This window comes from Ctenocephalides felis, unplaced genomic scaffold, assembly GCF_003426905.1.
Source record: "Ctenocephalides felis isolate EL2017-DRISC unplaced genomic scaffold, ASM342690v1 CF-g0.4_SCAFFOLD_00845, whole genome shotgun sequence".
Lineage (NCBI taxonomy): Eukaryota > Metazoa > Arthropoda > Insecta > Siphonaptera > Pulicidae > Ctenocephalides > Ctenocephalides felis.
In genome coordinates, this window is record NW_020536999.1 from 16,544,296 (window position 1) to 16,568,938 (window position 24,643).

General features: G+C 27.1%; 3 protein-coding genes across 3 annotated transcripts in view; 1 reads left to right on the forward strand and 2 right to left on the reverse strand.

Annotated features, from left to right (window-relative positions):
* LOC113379171 (sodium channel protein Nach) overlaps positions 1 to 22,565 on the forward strand; it is a 29,893-nt gene extending 7,328 nt beyond the window's left edge. Inside the window, exons 2-14 of the mRNA XM_026619520.1 lie at positions 18,093 to 18,175; positions 18,348 to 18,510; positions 19,157 to 19,254; positions 19,335 to 19,437; positions 19,648 to 19,813; positions 19,884 to 20,029; positions 20,214 to 20,331; positions 20,524 to 20,660; positions 20,919 to 21,061; positions 21,140 to 21,278; positions 21,981 to 22,111; positions 22,172 to 22,281; positions 22,395 to 22,565. Of these exons, the coding sequence (XP_026475305.1) occupies positions 18,093 to 18,175; positions 18,348 to 18,510; positions 19,157 to 19,254; positions 19,335 to 19,437; positions 19,648 to 19,813; positions 19,884 to 20,029; positions 20,214 to 20,331; positions 20,524 to 20,660; positions 20,919 to 21,061; positions 21,140 to 21,278; positions 21,981 to 22,111; positions 22,172 to 22,281; positions 22,395 to 22,565 (1,708 nt within the window). The remainder of the gene's footprint in view (positions 1 to 18,092; positions 18,176 to 18,347; positions 18,511 to 19,156; positions 19,255 to 19,334; positions 19,438 to 19,647; positions 19,814 to 19,883; positions 20,030 to 20,213; positions 20,332 to 20,523; positions 20,661 to 20,918; positions 21,062 to 21,139; positions 21,279 to 21,980; positions 22,112 to 22,171; positions 22,282 to 22,394) is intronic.
* Positions 15,152 to 16,612, reverse strand: LOC113363261 (transmembrane protein 208). Its single transcript, XM_026605751.1, has 4 exons — positions 16,514 to 16,612; positions 16,288 to 16,446; positions 15,541 to 15,677; positions 15,152 to 15,470 (listed from the first exon to the last, which is right to left on the reverse strand). The coding sequence occupies exons 1-4, from the start codon at positions 16,517 to 16,519 to the stop codon at positions 15,251 to 15,253; spliced, it is 522 nt and encodes a 173-aa protein (XP_026461536.1). The 5' UTR covers positions 16,520 to 16,612; the 3' UTR covers positions 15,152 to 15,250.
* A 170-nt stretch (positions 22,566 to 22,735) lies between the features above and the next one.
* LOC113363262 (peroxisomal membrane protein 11B) lies at positions 22,736 to 24,163 on the reverse strand. Its single transcript, XM_026605752.1, has 3 exons — positions 23,914 to 24,163; positions 23,725 to 23,840; positions 22,736 to 23,405 (listed from the first exon to the last, which is right to left on the reverse strand). The coding sequence occupies exons 1-3, from the start codon at positions 23,967 to 23,969 to the stop codon at positions 22,831 to 22,833; spliced, it is 747 nt and encodes a 248-aa protein (XP_026461537.1). The 5' UTR covers positions 23,970 to 24,163; the 3' UTR covers positions 22,736 to 22,830.
* Between the last annotated feature and the right edge of the window lie 480 nt (positions 24,164 to 24,643).

Consider the following 24,643-nt stretch of genomic DNA (forward strand, 5'->3'; position numbering starts at 1 on the left):
ATTAACTTCCCGAAGGAGATTATGTTGAGAATTGCTAATTTTGTGTTTTCTCGACGTTTCAAATCATTCTGAATCGTTTGACAACATTGAAAAAATTTATTTATTTTGCTAGTAATAAAGCAATTTATTATGATAGTAATAAATAGTAATTATTTCATTTTTCCCAATTTTATTTTATTTTCAAATTGTAATTAAACTCAGCAACCCACTTTATTATTAACAACTCTACTGATGAAAGAAATTCATTGTTTAATTGAATAATTAATGATATTGGAACAGAGACATGGATACTTAAGGGAAAAATATTCAGTAAAATCACCTACTACTTTATCTTTTACAATGTTTTTATATAAACATTTTGTTTGAAACATTTTTAGTTAGAGAGGCATTGATTCTGATAGGTATCGTTAAACAAAGTTTCATCAAAATCGTCAAAAAAATAAAATCAAAATTTTATTACCTAGAAACGGCCCAACCGAATTTTACCAAAAACTAATCAATGCAATTCTCAAGCAATATTTTTTTAACAATTTTGGAATATTTAAAATTGATTCAGAATTATGGGCTAAAATGAGAAATGCGAAAATTTTTACACTTTTCTGCTAATTATAAAGAAACGGCTTGCCCTATCGTCGCACAAAATTGTCCAAACCTAGTTAGATCAATGGCTTTTAAATTTTTAAAATCGGTCCAGCCGTTTTGAGAAAACATCGACAAAAGGTGAAAAATCGGCTCGCATACACAAACACACATACTATTTTAAAATTCACTCTCATTCGATTCAGAATGGCTTGATACGTCGAGAATGCATAAAATTAGCAAATCGGATTTTTTGACGAAAACATAAACTTCTCCTTCGTGAAGTAGAATTTCTTTAGGCGCGACTAGGGTGTAAGTCTGTGAAAATGCATATAGTGTAAATAATAAAACAAATAAAAAATCTGAATCTTTGAAATAATTTGTATTATTCGTGGTTACTATATGTTTAGAGGTTTTCAAAATGAAAATAAATTTTATAGGCAAAACACATACTTCAGCTGCTCAAAAAAGATTACTAATAAACATTATTCAAAACTGTTATATGATATATTTATTTTTAAATTAAATACCATTTCGTACGATAGCAAAACAGTTTTTCTTCAATCGCGTGTGAACCTTATTTTCAAATTTGATTCTTACATACTGTTATAAAATTTGATTAAGAAATCGCCCTTTTACTCTAAAAAATAAATTTCTCCTTCAGAAAATTAATAACTAAATATCCATTAATTATCATATCATTTCACACCGTTTAATTTTAAAATCAAAAACATTTTCAAATTTGCCGCCAAAGTGTTAATTTCCGCTTCTTCATTCAAGGAAATGCAGTCTGTCCAATTGTAGAATGACTCCATTGTTCTTCGGACGGTCATAAAAGTTGTGCAACGAGAATAAAAACAATTTAACAATTTCGGCCATAAAAAAGATAAAGTTTATTATTTCGAAAGGTTTTTATGGCTTTTTGAATCACTCGTCTGTAGGTTACATAAATTTTGGACCCGTAAAGGTTATTAGAATAAACATAATTAAATGTGGAATTAGTAATAGTAAATTGGGTTCCGAGAGTAGAAAGTAGAGTTTTGGGCGCTTTTGTCATATGGGGTAATAAATTTATTAAAGTTTGTATCTAGGAGTGTAAGATGTGTGGTGATCTATTTTTAGAGGAGCTAGGAGCTTATTGTAACAGGGGTAAGTAGTAACATAGGCGTTTTTAATAGGAGCTCAAATAATATTTGTATATTCTTATATATTATTATACCCAGCTGTAAGTCTGTAAATACTTGTATATTGACACTCTAAAGTTATCTCAAAACCTACATATGGTAGGGTGCCAATACCATATGTAGGTTTTGAGAAACTTTTAGGTGTCAATATACAAGTATTTACAGCTGGGTATCTCGAATTCCGAGATTCGTACCTAATTTAAGCTTAAATGACTGGACTATATAGCTACTGTTCCGCAGGCCGACGTAGTATACAGAAGTGTGCAGGTGCGTTATTGTTGTCAGGCAATATAAATTAGTATTATCATGAAATTTTGGTTTGCCTTATTATTAACTAATTTCAAATTTTATATACCCTAATTCGTTTCAAATTCACCAATCTTTGATCATGTGTAAGCATTTTTGTCAATGCTAAATTGCATAAACTTTAAAGTTATCTTGATTATTGTAAAAAAATCACACCTGGGATTTGTTGAAAAAATATTTGGATTGAGTTGTAACATACAGGAATTATATACAGATGCAAGTAAAGAAAATTAGATAGAATGTATATTTTATAAGATATGGGAACATGTAAATTATGGTACATGAGACACTATATCTTTTATTTGTATTAATTGTAATGTGTAGATTTGTGATAAGAAAATCTATGACTAGAAACTCCATATGTTTTATGTGTATCAATCGTAGGTTTCGTAGATTTATGAAAAGAATTTCTTAGAAATATGCCAATTTACTTAAAAATAAGGAAAAAATAAATTATCAGAGGTATCATTGTGTTTGATACCTTTCTTGGTAAATGTTACAACTAGCCCCAAAAATTGTAAAATAATTAACAATAGTTATGAAATTATTTTTATTTGGTTTGGTGAATAAATAGTTACAGTATATATCCATTCTTATTTCAAAGAAGTATGATTAATATACTCGATATACATTAATTTCATAAGCCTCTAGCATCCCTATATTCAATACTCTGGACTGGAGTATTTTTCCTAAATTAAAAAAAAAATCTAAAAATTTTTTAGTAGGCATATCTTCACGTTTTGAAGGTTTCTGAAAATTTTGGCATACCTTAGAAAAAATGGATGTGTATTTATGTGTGTTTTGTATGTCCCAATCATTACAAATTGAATGTTTTTTAGATCATTTAAATCGGATACTCCGTTCTCTCGAAAACTCGATTTGTATTTTCTGCACTTTTTGCTCCGTATCTTCGTAACGGCTAGACCTGCCTTTGCCAAAAACTAATCAGCACACTTTCTCATCAATATAAATCGAATATTTTTTTAATCATTCAAATCGGTTTATTTGTGCGCCCGAAATCGTGGACGAAAAATTGTATCCAACACACACACGCCCACACACATACATCCATTTTTTCTAAGGTATGCCAAAATGTTTAGAAACCTTCAAAACATAAAAATATGCAAAAAATTTCATTTTCGATTGTTTTGCGATTACTATACGTAAAATTAAATATTTTCAAAAAAAATCAAAGTATTTCGAAATGTATAAAAAATCAAATTTTTCAAAAAAGTCAAATGTTTTTAAAAATCCCAAAAAATTTTGCAGGTTTTTTAAAATTTTAATTTTCGATACTGGTAGTTCCAGCAATTTGCCTTAAGACACCATGTAATAAACCACTAGTTGTGTTAACTATATTGTTTGCTATTAAGGACATTCATCCATCCTGTTTTTCTATACCTCTACCTACACCTAAATATTCAATTTCTGATGGAATTTGATAAACTTAAAATGTTGCAATATGACTCATAAAATTCAGTATCCATTATTAAGAATCGTCGAATTTTATCACTTTCATTTTCTATCGGATCCGAAACGGCTACTTTTGCTTTTGTAACAAAAAATCGTTTCTGGTTATTGTGACATACTTACACACATATGAATCAAGAATTAAAACTGGACTGTAACACTTTTGGACTCAGAGATGATTATATAATCATCTTCTCATCGTGTTATATGATTTAACCGAAATATGAATTCGCACAAAAATTTGGGACGTTGGTTAAATAATAATAGTCGATCTATCTAACCTATTTCATTTTTGGTGCAAAATGTTAAATATATTTTTGTGACTTTGTGCAATTTATTTGTGTCAAGTTTGCTCATCTATTTGTATGAGAAAATGAAATATTTGATATGCACTGATTTATCTGTATATTTCTTGAGTGTGTGATTTTTTTTCTGGTTTTGTATGCAAATTTTTTACTTTTATAAATCTTTTTAAGATATTTGGTTTGTAATTATTTTAGAACTACATAATGATGACACACATTTTGGTATCACGTTCAAAATAAATACCTTTTCATATTTATTGTTATATTTTTTTCTGTTAACATTATTTTTAATTTTTATAATTTATTCATTTTCTCATTGTCTTTGTTAACTTTTGTCTTCATAACTTTCATATATTATTTATCGTTTTAATTTTTTTTTGTTTATTTTTTAAATTATGTTTATTTTCTTTGTTTCGTTTATTTTGCTTATTTTCTATATATTAGTTTCTTTTCTTCATCTTTTTGATTTTTGTAATTTTTTAGATTTAATATATTATTTTTTGTTTAATCTTTTTAAAACAATATATTAATATCTTAATATAAATTTTATTTTCTGTAATACTTTATACTTTATAATTTTTTATATAAATTTACATTTTTTATATTAACTTATATTCTCTAATTTTTATTTTATTTAGTATTTCATCTAATAATTTATTTTCTTCAATAGTCTATTTTTTTTGGAAAAATTTAATACATTCAATAATTTATGTTTTGTGAAAGATTGTTTTCTTCTATTTTTTTTTTTTGTAAAAATTCATTTTCTACAAAAACTTATTTTTTTCAATGATTTATTTTATCTAAAAAGTTTTTTTTATTTTTCTGTGGAAATTTATTTCCTTCTATTTTTTTGTAATAATTCATATTCTGTGCAAATTTTCTCTAATATTATTTTTCTGTAATAATTTAATTTTTTAAATATTTTGCTTCTCTAATAGTTTATTTTCTGCAGAAATTATTTTTCAATTATATACTTTTTATAATAATTTACTTGCTTGAATAATTTATTTTCTGTATTTTTTTTTGTTCATACGTATTCAATTATTTTCATTTTTCAATTCATTTTATTCAATAATATATTTCTACTAAAAATTTATTCTCTATAATAGAAAATAATTTTTAATTTATAATAACTATTTTATTTCTTCTGCAACTTACATATTTTTTATATATTTTTGTTAAATCATTATTTTCTGTAATAATTTATTTTTTACAATAATCTAATTTTTTAAAATTATTATTAGGTTACTTAACAATTTATATTTTATATTTTATATTTTATAGTTTGAAGATTTTTTAATAATTATTGAGTTTACTACTTTAATTTATTCTAATTTCTTAAATTTTTTCTGTTCAATAAAGAATTTAATTACTTTTATTATGTATTTTTTACGATCTACGGTAATTTTTTTTTAATTGATATTAATTTAGTTTACTTAATTTATTGGATTATATTTTATTTTCTCTATTTAAAACACAAACTATTTTGTTTAATAAATAATTTATTTGCTTTTGTATAATAAATTTCTCACAATTTGCGTTGAATTTTTTCTTATTTTCTATTTAGTTTTTCTTATTTTCAACTTAGTACTATAGATTTTTTATTAGCTTGACCATTCACTATGTTCAATAATTTAATTGCTTTTATAATGCATTTATTATCAACATTGAATTTTTTCTTATTTTGAGATTATTAACACGATAATCACCATGTCAGTCATATGTGTCTGACGCTAAAAAGTTCTACATGAGCCATGTCAGATGCTATTTTGTAGTAGGAGAAAAATAGTTTCAATATAGAACCAAGTCAGTCATATATGTGTGACATAAAAAATAATGTTTATCAGGAAATTTGGCCAAAAAAAATTGCTTTAGGCATTAAGTTTTTTGATACATTTTTAACTAAATTCTGTAATAAAATTACCATAGTCCATGTGAAAATTTTTCTGATATTTTCGCAGCAATTAATGTGTTAATTGCTATGATAATATCAAAAAATAATTATAAATTAATTTAAAAATAGAAGAAAAAAATTGCTATAGGCAACATTGTTGACAAAAAAATATCACATAGACAGAAATGAGGTTCTTAAAAATTTCATTCAAAAAAATCTATAAACATAAAATTTATTTAAAATTTTTGAAAAATAAATCATAACATATTAATTGCTATAAATTCTATAAATATAATATCGACTTACCTAAAAATTTAAAATTCTGTTTCTTATTTATTATATTCTTGTGTGAAGAATATTCTTCAAGAAGAAGAACGTCTTGTCACTAGAGCGAAAAGCACTGCACTGTCTTCTGGTTTAAAATTCATCAACAATGTTAACTCGTTCTGAAGAAAGGTGGGAAACGGTTCCGCTTTTGTGCAATTTTTTATTATAAAAAAAAATATCTATATTACACACTGATTGACGTCTGTGTAAATTATTATATATACAATAAAGGTCAGAGCTGGAGTGTAATGGAATACTCAAAATAAAATTATAACTAGTGGGGTGGGTGGCATCGTGCCTTAAGGCAAATTGCTGGAACTTCCCGTACCGTAACGAAACGTTCGAGGAATATTGAATGTTTTCAAATAGATTATTATAAATATTGTATTATTGTCTAATATTTATAAGAATTATATAAACTGAATTGCAGAGTTGAAATTATTTGTTTAAAGTATATTAGAACTATAGTCAGAATTAAAAATAAAATCTGAATTATTTTCGATATACAAAAAATTAAAAAAAAAAAAAAAAAAAAAAAAAAAAAAAAATGGTACAAAATTTTTTTTCCAAAATCAATTATTTTGTTAAGACAAGCAGAAAGTTCTTTGAATCAATTGAATCGGACGCTTAGTTCTCTCAAAAACTGCCATTTTTTGTACATTTAGCTCTGTATCTCCGAAATGGCTGGGCCTGCCTTTGCGAAAAACTAATAACCCTTTCTCCCAATCATTACTAATGGAATGTTTTTTAGATAATTCAAATCGGATGCTCCGTTCTCTCAAAAACTCGATTGCTATTTTCTGCACTCTTTGCTCCTTATCTCCGTAACTGCTGGACCTGTCCTTGCCAAAAACTAATCAACTCTTCTCCTTATTAATAGGAATCGAATGTTTTTTAAACCATTCAAATCGGTTGATCCGTACGCCCGAAAACGTGGACGAAAATTTGTATCCATACATACATACACACACACACACACACACACACACACACATCCATTTTTTCTGAGGTATGCCAAAACGTTCAGAAACCTTCAAAACGTCGAGAAATGTAAAAATTTTCAATTCCGATTTTCGGCCCATTACAATAACTTACCCTACGGGAAGTTAACTAGGTGTGTATGGCATCGTGCCTTAAGGCAAATTCCTGTACTTTCGTTACCCGTACAGTAACGAAATGTTCGAGAAATTTCAAATGTTTTCAAATAAATTAATATAAATACTGTAACATTGTCTAACATTTATAAGAATTTTATGAACTGAATTGCAAAGTTGAAATTATTTGTTTAAAGTATATTAGAACTATAGTCAGAATTAGAAATCAAATCTGAATTATTTTCGATATACAAAAAAAAATTGAAACATTTTTCTCCCATTATTTTGTTAAAACAAGCAGAAAGTTCTTCGAATCATTTAAATCGGACGCTTAGTTCTCTTAAAATCTGCCATTTTTTGCACATTTAGCTCGGTATCTCCGAAACGGCTGGACTTGCCTTTGCCAAAATCTAACCACCACTTCTCCTCATTATTACGAATTGAATGTTTTTTAGATCTTTAAAATCGGATACCCCGTTCTCTCAAAAACTTGATTTCTATTTCCTGCACTCTTTGCTCCGTATCTCCGTAACGGCTGGATCTGCCTTTGCCAAAAACTAATTAGCACATCTTTCTATCAATAGGAATCGAATGTTTTTTGAACCATTCAAATCGGTTGATCCGTGCGCCCGAAAACGTGAACGAAAAAATGCAGACATTCAAAACACACACACACATCTATTTTTACTGAGGTATGCTAAATTGTTCAGAAACCCCTGAAACGCGAAGATATGCAAAAATTTTCATTTTTGATTTTGGGCCCATTATTATAACTACCCTACGGGAAGTTAATAATAATAATAAGATAATAAAAATTTTGAGTAAAAAATAAAGACCTAAATATAGCATTATTTTTACTAGTGCATTTTACACACTATCTATATACGAGGTGTGTTCAAAAAGTACCCGGAATTACTAATAATTAAATTTCGCGGGTCTGGAGTGTCTGATTGTCAAAATTTTTTTTTTATTGTGTTGGTATACATGCCCCTAAAGTATGATGAAATTTTCAGCTATATTCACTGTTTACTTTGTCTGTGGTAGTCGCTAAGGTTCGACGTGTTTTTCTGAGCTCGGCGATTTTTACAATGGAAGAATTGAAAAGTCAAAGAATTTGTATTAAATTTTGCGTAAAAAATGTAATAAAGTGTTGCAAAGTGCAAAAATTCACCAGATATGGCTCCGTGTGACTTTTTCCTATTCCCAAAGTTGAAGAGACCCATGAAAGGACGGCGGTTTTCCTCGATTGAAGAAAATCGCTGAGAGTGCTCAAGGACATATCAAAAAGTGAATATCAAGGGTGCTTCGAAAATTGGAAAAAACGCTGGCATAAGTGTATTATATCTGGGGGGGACTACTTTGAAGGGGACCACATTAATGTAGACGAATAAATAAATATTTTTTTGAAAAAACGAAAATTCCGGGTACTTTTTGAACAGACCTCGTATACTGCATTTGAACATACTATTAGCAAATAAGCAAACTTTTGATAAAACTTGCCAACAATGTTTTTTTAAAGGGCCTCTCAAAGTCGATCAATTTATATATCGATCAATTATATATATATATATATATATATATATATATATATATGTATATAGTTTAACAAAAATTTTAATTCTTGAAAATTCAACAATATGTTCTGTCAAAAATATGTTCTGATTGCTAAAACTTGAAAATTTGAAGCAATAGTGTCGTTAATTTTGAATTTTCTTCTGGAAATATTATTTGCAATTCAAAACCTAAACGAACAAAAATGGTAAAAACTAACAACAATAACAGAAAAATTATCACAATTTCGCCAAAGCTTTAGATTGCACTTAAAAGCTCATAATTTCGAAACATTGGATAATATCAAATACTATTTTTTTTACGACAATTACAGTCAATACTATCACCTCGTTTTGGCTTCACGTTGAGTTCTGGGACACCCTGTATATACACTTGCAATATCGGCTTTTACCTAAATATAAACAATTTTGAAGTTTTTTGTTCGATGTTGAAACACATTCTAGTTTATTCTAGCCAATAATTATTATCGAATAATAATTATTTAAACTATTTATTTTGTACTTTTTGTATATACCTATGCCATTAATCAGCAAAGTTCTATAAAATGTAGAATTTAAAGAAATTTAAAAAATTCTAAATATTATAACAAACATTTTATATAAATATTATAAATGTTTGTTTTGCCAATTTTGTAGTAATTTTTCCATCTTTCATTTATTCTAGTTTATATTTACTAATTGATTTAAATTGCTAGTTCAACATTTTTATTTCAAATTTTGGATTTAAAAAATCTCACTTTGACTTTATTTCAGTAGAATAAAAATCTATAGGTAATATATAATATATAGATTGTTTGAATGATAAAAAAACATACGATTTATATATATATAGTCATAATTTATGGGTAATAAAAAATGTATAATGTATAAATTATTACGTGTATGAATTATAGAGTCGAACTAGATTTTAATCTTTTTATTATAATATTTTTTTATCTCGGATTTAATTATTTTATATTAAATATTTATTAAACACTTTTAGTACCTGATATAAAATATCATAAATTTATTTCTGTTTTAATATGTTTCCTATAGATGAGTTTAGAACTCAATTTTGATTTTGATTCTAACATTCATTTTGCTCATGTTAAATTTTACAAGTAACAATTAAAACTTTTTTTGAAAAAATTGAATAAACGCAAACAAGAATTCAATTTGAAACTATTTCGTAGAGACAATTTGTTTGGGCAATAATTTTGTTGAAACGATCTAAATTTTTTTTGTGTTATAATTTATTTTTGTTGATCAAGACTTTAATGTCTTGTTTACAAATTTGATAGGTGCAACCAATCTAAATAAAATAAATTTTTGTATTGTAGTGTTTAAATTTTTTTTTTATTTTATTTTCATTCTGCAATCTATAAAAATAATTACATTTAGCAGAGAATGCTGACAAGTTGTTTACAATTGATTGTTTACAATTTAGTAGTGTTTAAATAAATTGAATATTCTTGAATTGAAATATTTTGTTATTTTTTATTCGATTTTTTCACATGATCCACATTATTGCACCTGTTATCTAGTATTTCAAAAATTAACACAATGAATGCCAAAGTGTATCCAATAATCAAAATTATAAATACACCACTAAATGTTTCAAGACTTATATTTAAAATATTTTCATCTTCCAATGTTGCTGATTCATCAGCTTTTGAATACTTTTGAATGCTAATTTTCCATCTATCAAATAAACCAGCTGAAATACATATGGATATAACCTTATCAAATCTTTCTCTTAGAGGAAACCCTTTGTAGTATATTATTTCTACAGGAATACTAATTATGATCTTTTGTGAAACATAGATGTTACTTAAAACATCCTGTGGCATACATGAAAGATAGAGTGTACTCAGTAATGTAGTAATATTTTTATATTTAACAATATATTCCAAAGAACGAGTTGCAGAGATTTTGTGATAATGTTTCAAAATGTATAAAGAGTTTGAATCATTTGTAAAAGAATATACATAATTAGCAGTAGAAACTCCGGCTACGATGAGATTATTTTCCACAATTTCATCTTCACTTGACATTTGATAATTTTTTAAAGGAAATGAAAATGTACTTATAAGTCCTGTTTGAAATATGGCAACGTAATTAATGTTAAAACAAAACAAAAACATGAGCAACATTCTGAGCGCAACTTTTTTAGGAAATGTACCCATAAAATTATTCATTGTCATCGAAAATATGTTCATTAAAGCACCAAAAAAAGATTTAAATAATAATCGTTCTTGTGAATTTTTTGCCAATAAGTAAAACACCACAGAAGTCAATATTACAACTACCACAAAACTGCATAATACAATTGGTGTTAAAATTGTCCCAAAATTCTTCCAACCAGGTGCCAATCCTGCTTGTGGAAACACGAATACTTGCGAATCTTGAAGATAATCTAATGAATGATCAAAATATCTATGTACATAAGCTTCAGCAAAATTTCCACCAATTGCTATATCTGCACTTTTATTAGAAAGATATTTGAACATTCCGGTACACGTTCCATTTTTGGTGACTCTGCCCCAATTTTCAGGAATAGAAAATGATCGATAAACAAACTTTATATTGTAATATTTTTCCAAAACTTGCAACATTAAAATTTCATATCCATTTTGCAAAGGAATGTCTACATTGTCCTTTATTTCATAATCAGGAGGTGCAATAACAAATGGTGGCCAAATAATTGCAACTACCTTAATTATACAGTTATTCATGTTTCTTGGTGATTTTTCTGGAAACATATCCTTTTCATATATGAATTTGCCATGTTTGCAGGTGTTTATTTGCGTGTACCTGTGAAAATCATCTCCACAACTACCATTTGCATATGGAAACCAAGAAACAACTTGCAAAATTGCGTTGTCATTTTTATCTGGTACAAAAATTAAGGTATTTAGGGCATAAAGACTCCATAGTGTCTCTATCAATTGTATAACCAATTTCGTACTGGAAGTTTCTAAATTCATTAACAATATTACAATGTATGCACTGGGGTTCCAAGTTGGCAAATTTTTGAGAACATCTAAATTCTTTAGGAAATCTTCGTGCGTTTCTATGAGCAATATATATGCAAAAGTGCGTTCTAAATGAACATCCCATTTTGCATGGGATAAAGCTGTGTATTTTGTTAAAACTTGCCAGTCAAGTTGCAAATGCAAATATTTTAATACTGTGCTATCAATTTCTACTGTATTTATGATAGAGTTTCCATTTATATTTACTGATACTGAATAAATAATCATTCCGTGAGGAAAATAAGACGATGCGATTTGATTAACGCAATCGGCTTGACTTTTTTGCATTTTGTTAATTTGTGCTTCCATGTGTTCTGAAGACATACATAAAGCTATTATGTACAAGATGAAAATGTATACTATGATATAAAGATATTTGCAATTCATTTTTTAGTAACTAATCTTGAATCTTCAATCCTGAGTTTAGCGGCTGCATTTTGTAAAAAATGTAACTGCAATTTATGAAAATGGAGACAAAATTAATATTATATATGATTAATTATTCTATTAATATTTATAAATATAAACACACGTTTAACTGTCTTTACCAATTTTTTTAACATTTTTTAACTTCCCGAAGGAAATGTTTTCGCCATAAAGTCCTATTTGCTAATTTTATGTTTTATCGACTTTTCAAGTGGTTTAATTTTAAAAATTCATCAAAGTTTAAGAATATACCAGAATTAAAATTTGTGTCAGAAGTCGCTTTTGTGATGTGATGAATCAAATTCTTTAAATTTCGTAAACGACTGAACAGATTACGCAAATTTAAAAGCCAGCAAAAATGTGCTTCTTTCGCAAAAATCTTGCTATTTCAAGTTTATGGATTCGTTTATGGATTCGTGCATTGTTTACAGAAATTAAATAATAATTATCTAAATAGATTCTTTAAAGTTTTGTTAGATAATGAGCAGTCTACAATACTTCTCTTTTGTTGTGTAAAAAATGTTACCATTAATTTAAATGATTAAATAATATCAAAGACTACTAATTACTAAACCGTGCCAATATTTTCGTAGAGCAGATGCTTAATATTTAACAAAATCATTTATTAATTTTTTTAAATAATTGTTTCGACGTATTTAATAAAATTCAACTTAGCGATTAATATAAACAATCTTACGAAAATTAGTTAAATATTATAAATTTAATAAAATGGGCGCTTTTAGGACATACAAGCACGTGTTCGTGCACTATAATTAAGGGTAGAGCCTACTTTAGAGGCTTAAAAAAAACGTTTTTTTTATTTAAATGTCATCCAAAACTAGCCAAGAATATATCCCTAAAATTTCAGAAACAAATTCAAATTATTTTCGGAGTTACAGAAGAAATAGTGAGCAAGCGTCGAGCATGTATACGAGCGGAACAAAAACTTTGAAGCAATTTCTCGATTTTTAATTTTTTCGATGCTTTCGAGAAAGATAGGAAGAAAACTGAAAGTCCTATCAAAAAGAGACAAAATTCATTGTATTCACGATTAAAATTTATCCCAGTTAAACCTAAAAAGTTATAATTAACCCACTTTTTAAACAATCTACAGTGAAATTTTTTGTCGGAAAACACCATTTCTTTTTTAAGTTGCAAAAAATTTGTGAATTTTTCACTTTTTTCTGGATTTTGTAGGTTCAACTAAAATCTACACTAGTAAAATTATAAATTTGTTTTGTATCTTTTGTTTGTTTCGCATGAAAATTGTGACCTGCATCTTTTCCGACAAATGATACCTGCTAAATGATAATTTCGTTTCAATTAAATATTTATTTCCTTTCCTAAAAATTCCTCAAAAAGAGCGACTTTTTCAAGCCTCTAAGGCAGACTCATTAATACGATTACTGATGTTATAATTGTTTTTGAGAGATATCAATTGAAAATCACAATGGTTAGTTTTTAGTGAAAGCGAAAACTGTATTTTCAAAATAAACAGTTAAAAATATTATTTACATAACTAAAGATCAATTTAGGTTCATTAAGTATAAGTCAATTATTACACATGTCGGGAAAATAATACAACTTGCCTTAAGGCAAAGTTACTTCTTACAACTACTTTTTTTTAATGTAAAAGTTTTTGCACAAAAACAATCATATACTTAGTTCTTAGACACAAATATAGATTTAACGTAATAATTTGTGTAATTTTATAATGATAGTTACTGTATCTTCAAATACGACCTTAGATAGCAAATATTTTGCTGAGCTGATTTAAAATAGATAATATAGATTATTCATGTATGTATTGATTAGTCTTCGTTCATAAATGAGATTGACTATTCTAATAACTGACCCATTTATCCTTATTTATGACCCTCGATCACACGCGAATTCTAGGTTAAAAACATGAAGTTGGGCGTCACGCGCTCGGACTTTTTCCGGTTACGTTTTCCGACAGGATAAACTGATTATGAGTACTTTTAATACGAACTATAATTCTATAATATTACACAATATAGCTATTAATGAATTTTTGAAACATCTACACTAACTCTGACCTCACAACTTTTATTATGTTCTGCAGCGGATTAAATTCATATATGCTTTAAGTTTTAATTAGTTAAGTTTCATATACTCACATTCAAGTCGTAATTTTTTCGGATACTGATCACAAGAAATTACGTTTGATGGCCCATGAATATATACAAAATGATTAATTGCATGAAAACATTTAAGTGAGCGTGTCTATTATCGCAACGACTATCTTGTAAAACGAAAACATTGTACCTACCGTAATTAATTTTGATGTTCGGTATTACCTAATGTTTATATTTTGTTTTAAAACAAATATATGTAAAATATCAAATTCAAATATTGTTTTTCGTAAGAGGTTAACGATGTTTACTTATTCAAAACAAATTCTTGAACAACGTAAAATAATTGATTAAATCTCAATAATTTATCAGATATATAGACAGATATATAATGAGCATGCAATAATTTTTATTAATCACTTAAAATTTAATATAGTTTTATATAAAGTCATAATTCTATATCGCCCTAAAATTATTTTAAATATGAACATCTAAAAATTAATTACTGAAATATTTTTGAATTTAATGGAAACTAGGTGCAAGTTGAGTTTGGCTTTAAGGTACCTTGCATAAACTTCCTGAATCGAAAAAGCAAATTGCAAATGGGGCTTCCATTTCCTTAAAAAAACATTATTTTCATCATATAAAATCTGAAAAAAACATAACTTTGTATTTTAAGAATGCAATGTATCATTTGGATTATTTAAAAAAATATTAGGTTCAGTTCGAAAGTTTTATATTTGAAAACACCCATTTAAATTACTACATATAACACACAACCAAGTTATCTTATTATATACATTTCATGTATTTCAATAATACATTTTGTACTAAAATTATAAAAATTGCTTTATAAAAGACTTAATTTTGTACATGTAAGCTCATATTCAATACGTCTTGTTCATAAATATTTATAGCTACAGAATATGACAAAAATTGACTGGAAACAGTAGCATTCACATATAATATTCAAACTTAAATAAATTATTTCATTCTTTTCATTTTTCTCTCTAATTTCTTTTGTTTTTTCTCATTAATCTCTTCGGGCTGCTCATTCCTTTGGAAAAACCATGGTTTCAGTACAGAACTCCATAACATTTGAAAAGCTCTTAAAGGAACCAATAAAAATATGAGCCAGAAATAGTTTGAGATCAATGATAATAATTGTGTTCCAGCCGTCAATATTATCAAATCTTTTACATGCCTAGAGGAATAGACAAATGATTTAAATATTATAGAACAAAGATTAAGATATGTAATTGTATTAAACGTACTCGGCTATTCCGCCTTCTAGATTTAAATCTAACCCACTGTCAATCAAGACACCGGTTTCTGTATATTGCGTTCTGGCCATGAACACCATGAATTGATAGCCTCCTATATATGCTACAATGCATATAATATTCATAAACTGTAAAATAAACCATATTTTCAAAACTGGCAATAAAGATTTAAACATTTAATCCGAAATGAAAATGTAAATATTTTTATTATTCAACCAGATTATGAAAAAAATCGAGATGGTATGTGAATTGAAGCTTTTGAAAATTTTAGTTGCATCAATAAGTGATATCCCTGTGAAGGTGCTTCGATTAAATAAAAATGCTATTCAAATTCTACAGCATTTTCTTTTGCAATTTATTGAATAAAATATTACCCAAAGCTGATAAGTATATTTTTATAATTTATAAAATCTAAGATACCATTCGTTTAAATATATTCTTGCATTGATTAGTTGGAAATAACGGCATTTGTACCAATTAACATAATATTGATCTGACAATTATTTTATGGAATAAGTAAATCTTGTGCTCGTTGATAATAAATATATACAAAATAATTAGCTTTTATAAATTGATTTTACAGTGATATAAACTTTTGTGTTGAAAACTTGATATGCGTTCATAATTAGGTAATAAGTATAGAGATTTATATTCAAATAATAGTCAAATAATTGTGCAATATCCTTTCGTTGAATATAAACTTTAACAGTAGTTTATATGTGGTTTTACACTACTCACAATAATCGTAGCTGAGAATGAATCTGAAAATAAAATTAGCATAATCGCAAAATACAGCAAACATGAACCAAGTCCCATATTTCTATAAAAACTTAAAGTCGATATATTCTCCTCAACAATTTGTTTGGCACCCTTAGTGCCTTGTTTACCCTTTTGTACCTAAAATAGTATTCAACATTAAATTCATATTTAAATTTATTCCAGCCACGTAATTTTTTAAACTTACTGCCATTATATAAGAAAATAAATAATATATTAATTCAAGAAAATATCACTGTTCAAATAATATTATCACAATTATTTGCACATGGTCTTAAATTGTTTCGTTTTATAAATAGGTTATGTTGAATTATTGACACACGTCATGACACGAAATAAATATGGCGAAGTAAACAAGAGTGAAGTTTGCTTATGTTGCCAAACGTTTGGCGGTAAATTTAAAATTTTGAACTTCAATTACATATATAATAATATCAAATATTTTGGATTAATTTGGTACAAATAATGAAAACCATTACTTAACAATAAGAAACCAATATTTAAAGATTTTTGAGAATAACTAATCAAAATCAAAAATTATAAATAGATTTTTAAATTTTTATTGGATTTATTTTGAAAATTGCAAATAAATTTTAATCTGTAAGTAAAATGATTTTCTTGTTTATGAAAGCTTCGTCCAGAATCTCTACACTTTTTGTGTTATGATAAATAAATAAAATAGATTTATTATATATTTAAAAAAAAAACAGAACTTTTGTAAAAGTGCAAAATATAACAACAAATCCAAAATTCTTGTTGAATTTACGATCAACAAAAGATATGAGATAAATATGTGTACATCATATAATTTTTAGCTATAATTTATCATATTATTATATTAATGAAAAATGTATTTTTAATATATAATTAGTAATATTAGGTAATCAATTCACCAATTTAGCTCGAAATCCTAAAAACAAAAATTTTGAGCTTTTACCTGAAGCTTTCACATTTTTTATATAATATGAAAGCTTCAGGTAGAAGCTCAAAAATTTTAGTATATCATGAAACCATCTAATTTGACTCTTGAGACAATAAATAGTAAAAAAGTAAAACTTTTGGTAGAACTTGCACATCGATCAGTTTTATATAAAGATCTTGCGTGAGATAAAATGTTTGTGTATGAAATTTATCATCAAATGAAATCTGGATTAAATTAATATCAGTGGCGTAGGATAAACTATTCCAAACTTTATTTGAAAAAAAAAATGAAAATGTTTAAATTTATGAATCGTTTTTATATACATAGATACAGAGCCCAATTCATGTCCAAAATCTATACAAATTTCATTAAAAAAAAATTCCAAAGTTGTTGCAGTTTTTTACAATCACTAGAATTATAATACGATTCATCCGAATGTTTAATTAAATTATCCAATAAAGTTGCCATGGCCCTCGTGAATTTTTTTCTTAAGTTCAAATTAAGTTCAAGGCTTCTTTACTCATTAAGGCAAAACATTTGCACTTACTTTATAAATAAATTAAATGTATCTGTACAAATATTAAATATACCATTTCATAGAATACTAGAAAATATAATTATAATTATAATATATTATATCATCCCTATAAATCTACTTCCCTGAATATTGTTCTGATTTAAAGCAATCATCAAACCTAGATAATATCGCATATTATATTAACCCAGTCAATATGTGTGTCAACTTCTGCCTTTTCACAAATATTGATTGAGTTTGTTCTAAATATTTTTTTTGATGCAATAATAAATTTTGCAAAATGTATAGAAATGCCATTGCAAATTCTAGAGTTGATCATGGGTCGAAGGATACCAGATTTATACAAGTTCGTCCTGGGGGAAAAGATCAACGAAATCAAAATTTACAAAGAGGTAATAATAATAAATATATATTTCGTTTTAGAAAAACTGATATTTATTTTTATTTGAGCTGCCAAATTATTCTCCAAAAGCAAAGGGCTAATTTTTCAAAAAAATTCTACGTGTTAAAAAATTTTGGTACCTGTATTAATATATATGGAACTATTTTTTTTTCAATTTCTAGTTCAAGATGTGGTAGAAAAAAGAAATATAGACGAAAATCAAGTCAAAGAATTGCTGAGAGACATGAAAACTAGTTGGATCTACCAAACGAAAGAATTTTTTGAAAGTTCTACCTTACATGGAGTCAGATATATAGCTGAGGAAAATAGACCATTTTTTGAAAAGTATGAAAAAAATCACATAATTTATTCCACACGTTAATTCCTATGTCAGTCATATGTGTCTGACATGAGATACATCAGATATATAAGTCTGACACACGCGATTTGGTTGAAGGAGAAAAAAGTTTTAAGATAGGGCCATGTCGGGCGTATATGTGTGACTTGAAATAGTGTTTTTCCAGAAATTTTGGCAAGTTTTCTTCTTTCTTTGATACATTTTTAACTAAATTATCCAATAAATATACCATGGCCCATGTGAATTTTTTTCTGATATTATCGTGGCAGATAACGTGTTAGTTGATCAGATAATAAATATCTGAGTTACTGACTTACTTTTTTACTGGACGGAAAATTAATGTTTATTCACATCATAGATATAAATACTATTCAGAATAGTATTAAATTTTTTTATTTGTATTTGTTGTAATTATTGATGTTTAAATTTGTATATTTTTTTAATTATTGTATTTTTGTTTACAACAAAAATGGTAGAGAATACAACAACTTAATAGAATTCTGATTGTGCAAATAATTAGAAATAAAGATTCATATTATAATTCGTTTTTATAAATTGTTCAAACTATTATATTTCAATTATAAATGTGTTATTTTATTCTTGCAATAGATTTAAAAATTAATTTAATTTCAGATTTATGTGGTTTTGTTTCACATCAATTGGCGCTGTAGCCACTTTAATTATTATTGTTAGTTTGTGGGAAAAGTTTCAAACAAATCCTACAATTACAGGTGAAAAATAATGAAAATTTTAGCTCATTCATCAAATTATTAGATTTACAATTAATAAATATATTAAATCTTTTGGATAGGTTTGGATACAGATTTTCACAATTGGGATGTACCATTTCCAGCCATCACAATTTGCCAGGAAAACCCATTTGATGAGACAAAACTGCAAAACATGATCAATAGGTAGAATAAGTGTTCTAAACATGTCAAAATGTAGATGTCAACTAAGGGCCGTCTAAAGGCGACACTCGTACATACAGGTCGACTTGTAGCGAAAGGGTTGATTCTAGGATCCTAGTTGTATAAAATCCACAAAATTTATATTCTGTGTGGTTCTAGGATACTATATGCAATTGATTTAGTACAAAGGATTTATGATCCCATCTTTTCCAGAAAGTGGCCAGCCCTTCGAGACGACGAAGAACGTTACGAAAAGATACAAGTATTTTTCAAAAAACTTGTAGGAATGACTTATGAAAATATGATTGATATACTGGCAGAATCCTTAGATGATGCTGATTTGAAAGAAGTAGACGATTTCAGGACATTGATTTTTGAAGTAACCTAGTAACTTCTTAGTTCAATGCATGTAGTAAGATTTTCTATGCATATTTCGCATATTATTTTAGATTGCAAAAAATCCAAAACAAGTTATTAGGGATTGCGACATCAAAGGACATATGGATGCTAATTGTACTTTATTTGTGGCCACCTTGACGGAACTTGGAATTTGTTACAGCATGAATAGTCTTCACGCAGAGGATGACATGCTTCAGTAAGAAAAAAAATATTGGAAATATGTTACTAGAAATGATGATAATGGTATAGTAAATTTTGGATACCATTTGGATCCAAAAACCAATTTGAGTATCAATTCAAGTTCGTTTCAATCCAATTTTTAAAAATTAAGGATGCATTTTGTTATCTATTGTTTTTTTATATAATTTTTGTTTATTCAGAAATAATCCAGGAATGCGTCAGGAATTCGATTTTAAAGACATCTTACATATCTATGAAACTGATTCGAAATGGTCAGTAAGTTTTAGGACTTATGGTGAATATGATCTAGCACACGGGGTGAGTCTATTATTACATTATTTGGTACTAGTGATACACCTTGTTACATTTTTGAATTCTTCTTTTTGAATTATTCTCTGAAAGCAGAATAAAGGAGTACCGAAAAAATCATTAAATGTAGATGATGACGTTACCTTATTACAACCATTTTTAGAAAAAGAGAGTTTAATTCCTAATATCGATTCATTTCAGATATATTTATATTCATTTGATGGACTGTTGGGCTTAGATATGTATCCCATAATAACTTGGTATCATAATTATGAAATTTTATATTTTTCGGTCAAAGAAACATATACGACGTCTGATGCATCACAACTTTCTATCAGGTATTTAATTTTATAAAACAGAATTTTTTAGATCCTTGATATCAAAATTACACTTAATTTTGATTTGCATAATAATAATTGAATTTGCAAAATTTCAAATGCATTTTGTCTTAAATGGTGTTTGATTACATTATTCCAATTATTATTCTACAGCTTTTAATGCAATTGTTTCAGAGATCCCAGACTCCCAAATTTGTGATGTTGATGAAATTTTTATTAATTTCTAATAATATTTTTTTAATTATGAATTATTTTCAGTCAAAGAAGATGCGTTTTTGAAAATGAAATGACAGATTTTAGTAAAACAGAAAAATACACATTTAGTGCATGTATGAGGCAGTGCAGAATTGCAAGATGTCTGGAATTTTGTTCTTGTATTCCACATTTTTATCCCAAAACAGGTAATCAAGAATTGCTTTGATTTATAATAATTCATTTTATATATCATTTTTTTAATCTAAAATTATTTTCTGTTGAAGGAAATCAAAGATATTGTGCTTTGGACGAGCTTACATGCATCGCACGTTCTGCCTCACTAATTACCACTGTGCAAGGATGCAACTGCCAACTTGGTTGCCACAATAGAGTTTATGAATTAGAAAAATTAGGAGAACCCACGTAAGATAAAAAAATGTAAATTATTTATATACTTTTATATTAAGCTCAAAAAAAATTCTAATCTCTCTTAGCTGGCAAAACGCCACGGGCCCCGCAAGCTCAGAAATATTTTTAATTCCATACTGATATGAGCCAATATATAAACAGTGCACTGTGCATGTGCATATGTCTCACGATCTTCTTCAACCGCCAAATGGCTTTTTTTAATATTATGTTTTATCCGAAACCCAGTTCTTCATTATGTCAATACAAATAAAATGTTTTTTGAATTATTCAAGTCGGACGCTAACTAACTAACTAACTAATTAACTAACGATAACAGCTGTTATCTCAAAAACTGAAATAACATTTTTGTACTTTTTGCCTTTCTTCTGAACGGCTGGACCTGCCTTTGCCAAAAACTAATCAGTACGTCTCCCCATCAATACGAATCGAATTTTTTTTTTAATTACTCAAATCGGTTGATCCGTGTTCCCGAAATCATCAACAAAAAATTGTCTTCTCACACACACACAGGTATATATTAATTTTTTCTAAGGTATGACAAAATGTTCAGAAACTTTTGAAACGTATTCATTTTCAATTACGGGTACTAATACTTACCCTATGGGAAGTTAAATATTTGTCTCGGTTTAATTATAATTTAAGTAGTGTAAAAAAATAGGTTTAATTCTTTTCTCAATATAACTTGTTTAATTTCAGTTTCAATGCCTCAACCGATCGGTCCGAACAGCAATTATTGAGACAAAATCTGAGCCTGGAATTACAATTCTTAACATGGCCCATGGTTCGTTATAAACGTGAAGTTTTATTCGGCTGGGTGGACCTTTTAGGTATATAAAAATCATGTAATGTATTTAATAAATATCAAAATATTTTTATTTTATTCACAGTTTCGTTTGGTGGTATAGCAGGATTGTTCTTAGGATTTAGTTTATTATCGGGCGTTGAAATCATTTATTATTTCACAATGCGCGCTTTCTGTATGGTGCATATAAATAGGGTATGTAAAACACTATCTTTTTCTTTGTATATTTATTAGTCTGATATTTGATACCAAACTTTTTTTTCAAACTTATAGTCATAAAGAATTTATTCATAGAATTAAATTTTCAGGATGAGTTGCGCCAATTTAAGCAAGAATTGGAACTGGCTAAAAATCGCAATTATGATTTATCTTATCGAGCTAATTGGCCATGGTTTGATGAGAAGTATGATGCACACAAAGACTTTAAAACTAAATCAAAGGTTAGTTGCTTAGCTTACATTATTTCTGCTTACGAATAATATACTCTGTTATTATTGCAGATCACAAACAAAAATTATATTACAAATGCTATAAGAAAGTAAAAATAGACTCTAAAATATTGAAAACGTTATAAAAGTTGTATGTAAAACTAATTTAATTAATTAAAACGAAATTTTATTAAAATATATAAGTTTATTTAAATCCAGCCTCTCACCAACCATCACAGGTACAATATAAAAAGAATAATATTGAATACTTTTATGCAATTAAATAATATTATACAAACAATAATAGTAAAGCATTTCAACTTGGTGTTAATTTGGCCATTGGTTTTACCAAAGCCAAAATTCCTGCAATGGACGATATGACTCCTAAGCTGCCAACCATTGCTGGACTGAGTCTTGTATATCCCAAAGCAGTTAAGGGGATAAAAAAATCACAAGCATTTTTTATTGTGTCCACGAACACATCAGTTTGTCCTTGCACGCATTGAAAACCTCTCAAAAATACTGGCAAAACATCATTTATATTAATAGGGCATACACTTTCGCTTTTTCCTACTCTCGTCAAACCTTGTCCTTTCTTTGCAAATATGATACCTTTGTTACACTTTAGTATATTCATAATTTCATATACATCTCTGACCAGATTCAAAGTAATGCTCATTAACCAGTATCTATTGGCGATATTGTTCCATTTCTCGAGATTAATATTTTGAAAAACACCAGATCTTGCAAACCATATAATGTGATCAGCAAATAAAAATAAGGCAGTTGCTAGTTTGCTCAATGTCAATGTAATTCTAATTGTGAGGTCTGGATAATGTATAGTTGACAATGAAGAGTAGAAAACATCTATGCATTTTCCCAAACGCAGCACTGTAAAAAGTGTGTTTAGTTAAAATTTTAGTAATTTTACAATTGAGCAGCATACAGTATAACTGTATGGTATAGGGTGATAGTAAATTCATAGTAAATTCTGGTGATGGTAAATTCTGCCTTGCGCAATTGATGAATGTGTGTCAGGAATGTAGAGTATAATTAACAACAAAGGTATTGTGCAACTTAGGTACTATCAATGATTCATTAAAGGTGTGTTAATGATATCAGATAGATTATCATGACAGCATTCAACTAAATGTATTTCTTAACACTATTTTGTGAATTAAAGTTTACAAATTAATGTATTATATCTTACATTTCCTGAATGAGCTGAATGTAAACTCCAAACTTTTCAACTTGTCAATTACTTCCTGATTTTGTCCATGTTTCTGCAGGAAGTCCCACAAAGTTCTGCTCAGATACTGAAGAAGTCTTGCAATTAGAAAACAGTATACATTGTATAAGATTATAATGTTAACTTGTGAATTATTTTGTAATATATTACCTAATTATTTTATCCCTGCCTCCTGCTTGCGCATTTAATTTTATATACAAATCCATTTTTAATAAATCGGGAAAGGTTTAAAGGTCAATTTTATAAATTTAGATAAACATGGTAAAAAGGTTATTTTGCTCAGAAGATAAAATGGCTGACAGTTAATTGTTGTATTATTTTATTAAATGCTACATTTTGTATTTGAATAAAAGAAATTTTAATGAATGTCGGAAACATTTCATATTTGTACACAAATTTATAAATATGTTGTTAAAGACAAATGTATTTTTTTTGAAAAACTTATAATTTTTAATTTTAACAAACTTCATTAACATAAAAACATGATTACCATTTGACAGAAGGCAAGGCAAAACGTAAAAAACATAAAAAGTTTTAAAATTATTATTATACAACATCATACCTCAAATTTAATCAAATTTATGTTTACTTATCTATGAATTTAATATTGTTAATAATTATTTCATTACTTATATATACTAAATATAAATTTCGAGATGTAAAAACAAGATATATTAATAAAAACGGGCTAAAAATGTGTATTACCTATTTAAAAATGTAAACAGTTAAAATACTAAGATTAAATTATTTTTATTAAAAAAAATACAATTTATAATAATAAGTAATGCTATTTATAAAAAAGCATTTTTTTTGAGAAATAATACTTGAATCAAATTTCGTGAAAAAACACATTTGAAAATTGCGCCATTTCTTCGCTCAT

What these genes read in the sequence shown, in the direction of transcription:
- LOC113363261 (XM_026605751.1), bottom strand. An exon ending in CATTCTCAGCTACGATTATT is followed by an intron (nt 15,678 to 16,287) that starts GTGAGTAGTGTA and finishes TTTATTTTACAG; the next exon opens with TTTATGAATATTATATGCAT. An exon ending in CTAGAAGGCGGAATAGCCGA is followed by an intron (nt 15,471 to 15,540) that starts GTACGTTTAATA and finishes CTATTCCTCTAG; the next exon opens with GCATGTAAAAGATTTGATAA.
- LOC113363262 (XM_026605752.1), bottom strand. Translation starts at nt 23,969, where the DNA reads ATGGATTTGTATATAAAATTAAATGCGCAAGCAGGAGGCAGGGATAAA. An exon ending in GGCAGGGATAAAATAATTAG is followed by an intron (nt 23,841 to 23,913) that starts GTAATATATTAC and finishes TCTAATTGCAAG; the next exon opens with ACTTCTTCAGTATCTGAGCA. An exon ending in ATTCAGCTCATTCAGGAAAT is followed by an intron (nt 23,406 to 23,724) that starts GTAAGATATAAT and finishes CACTTTTTACAG; the next exon opens with TGCTGCGTTTGGGAAAATGC.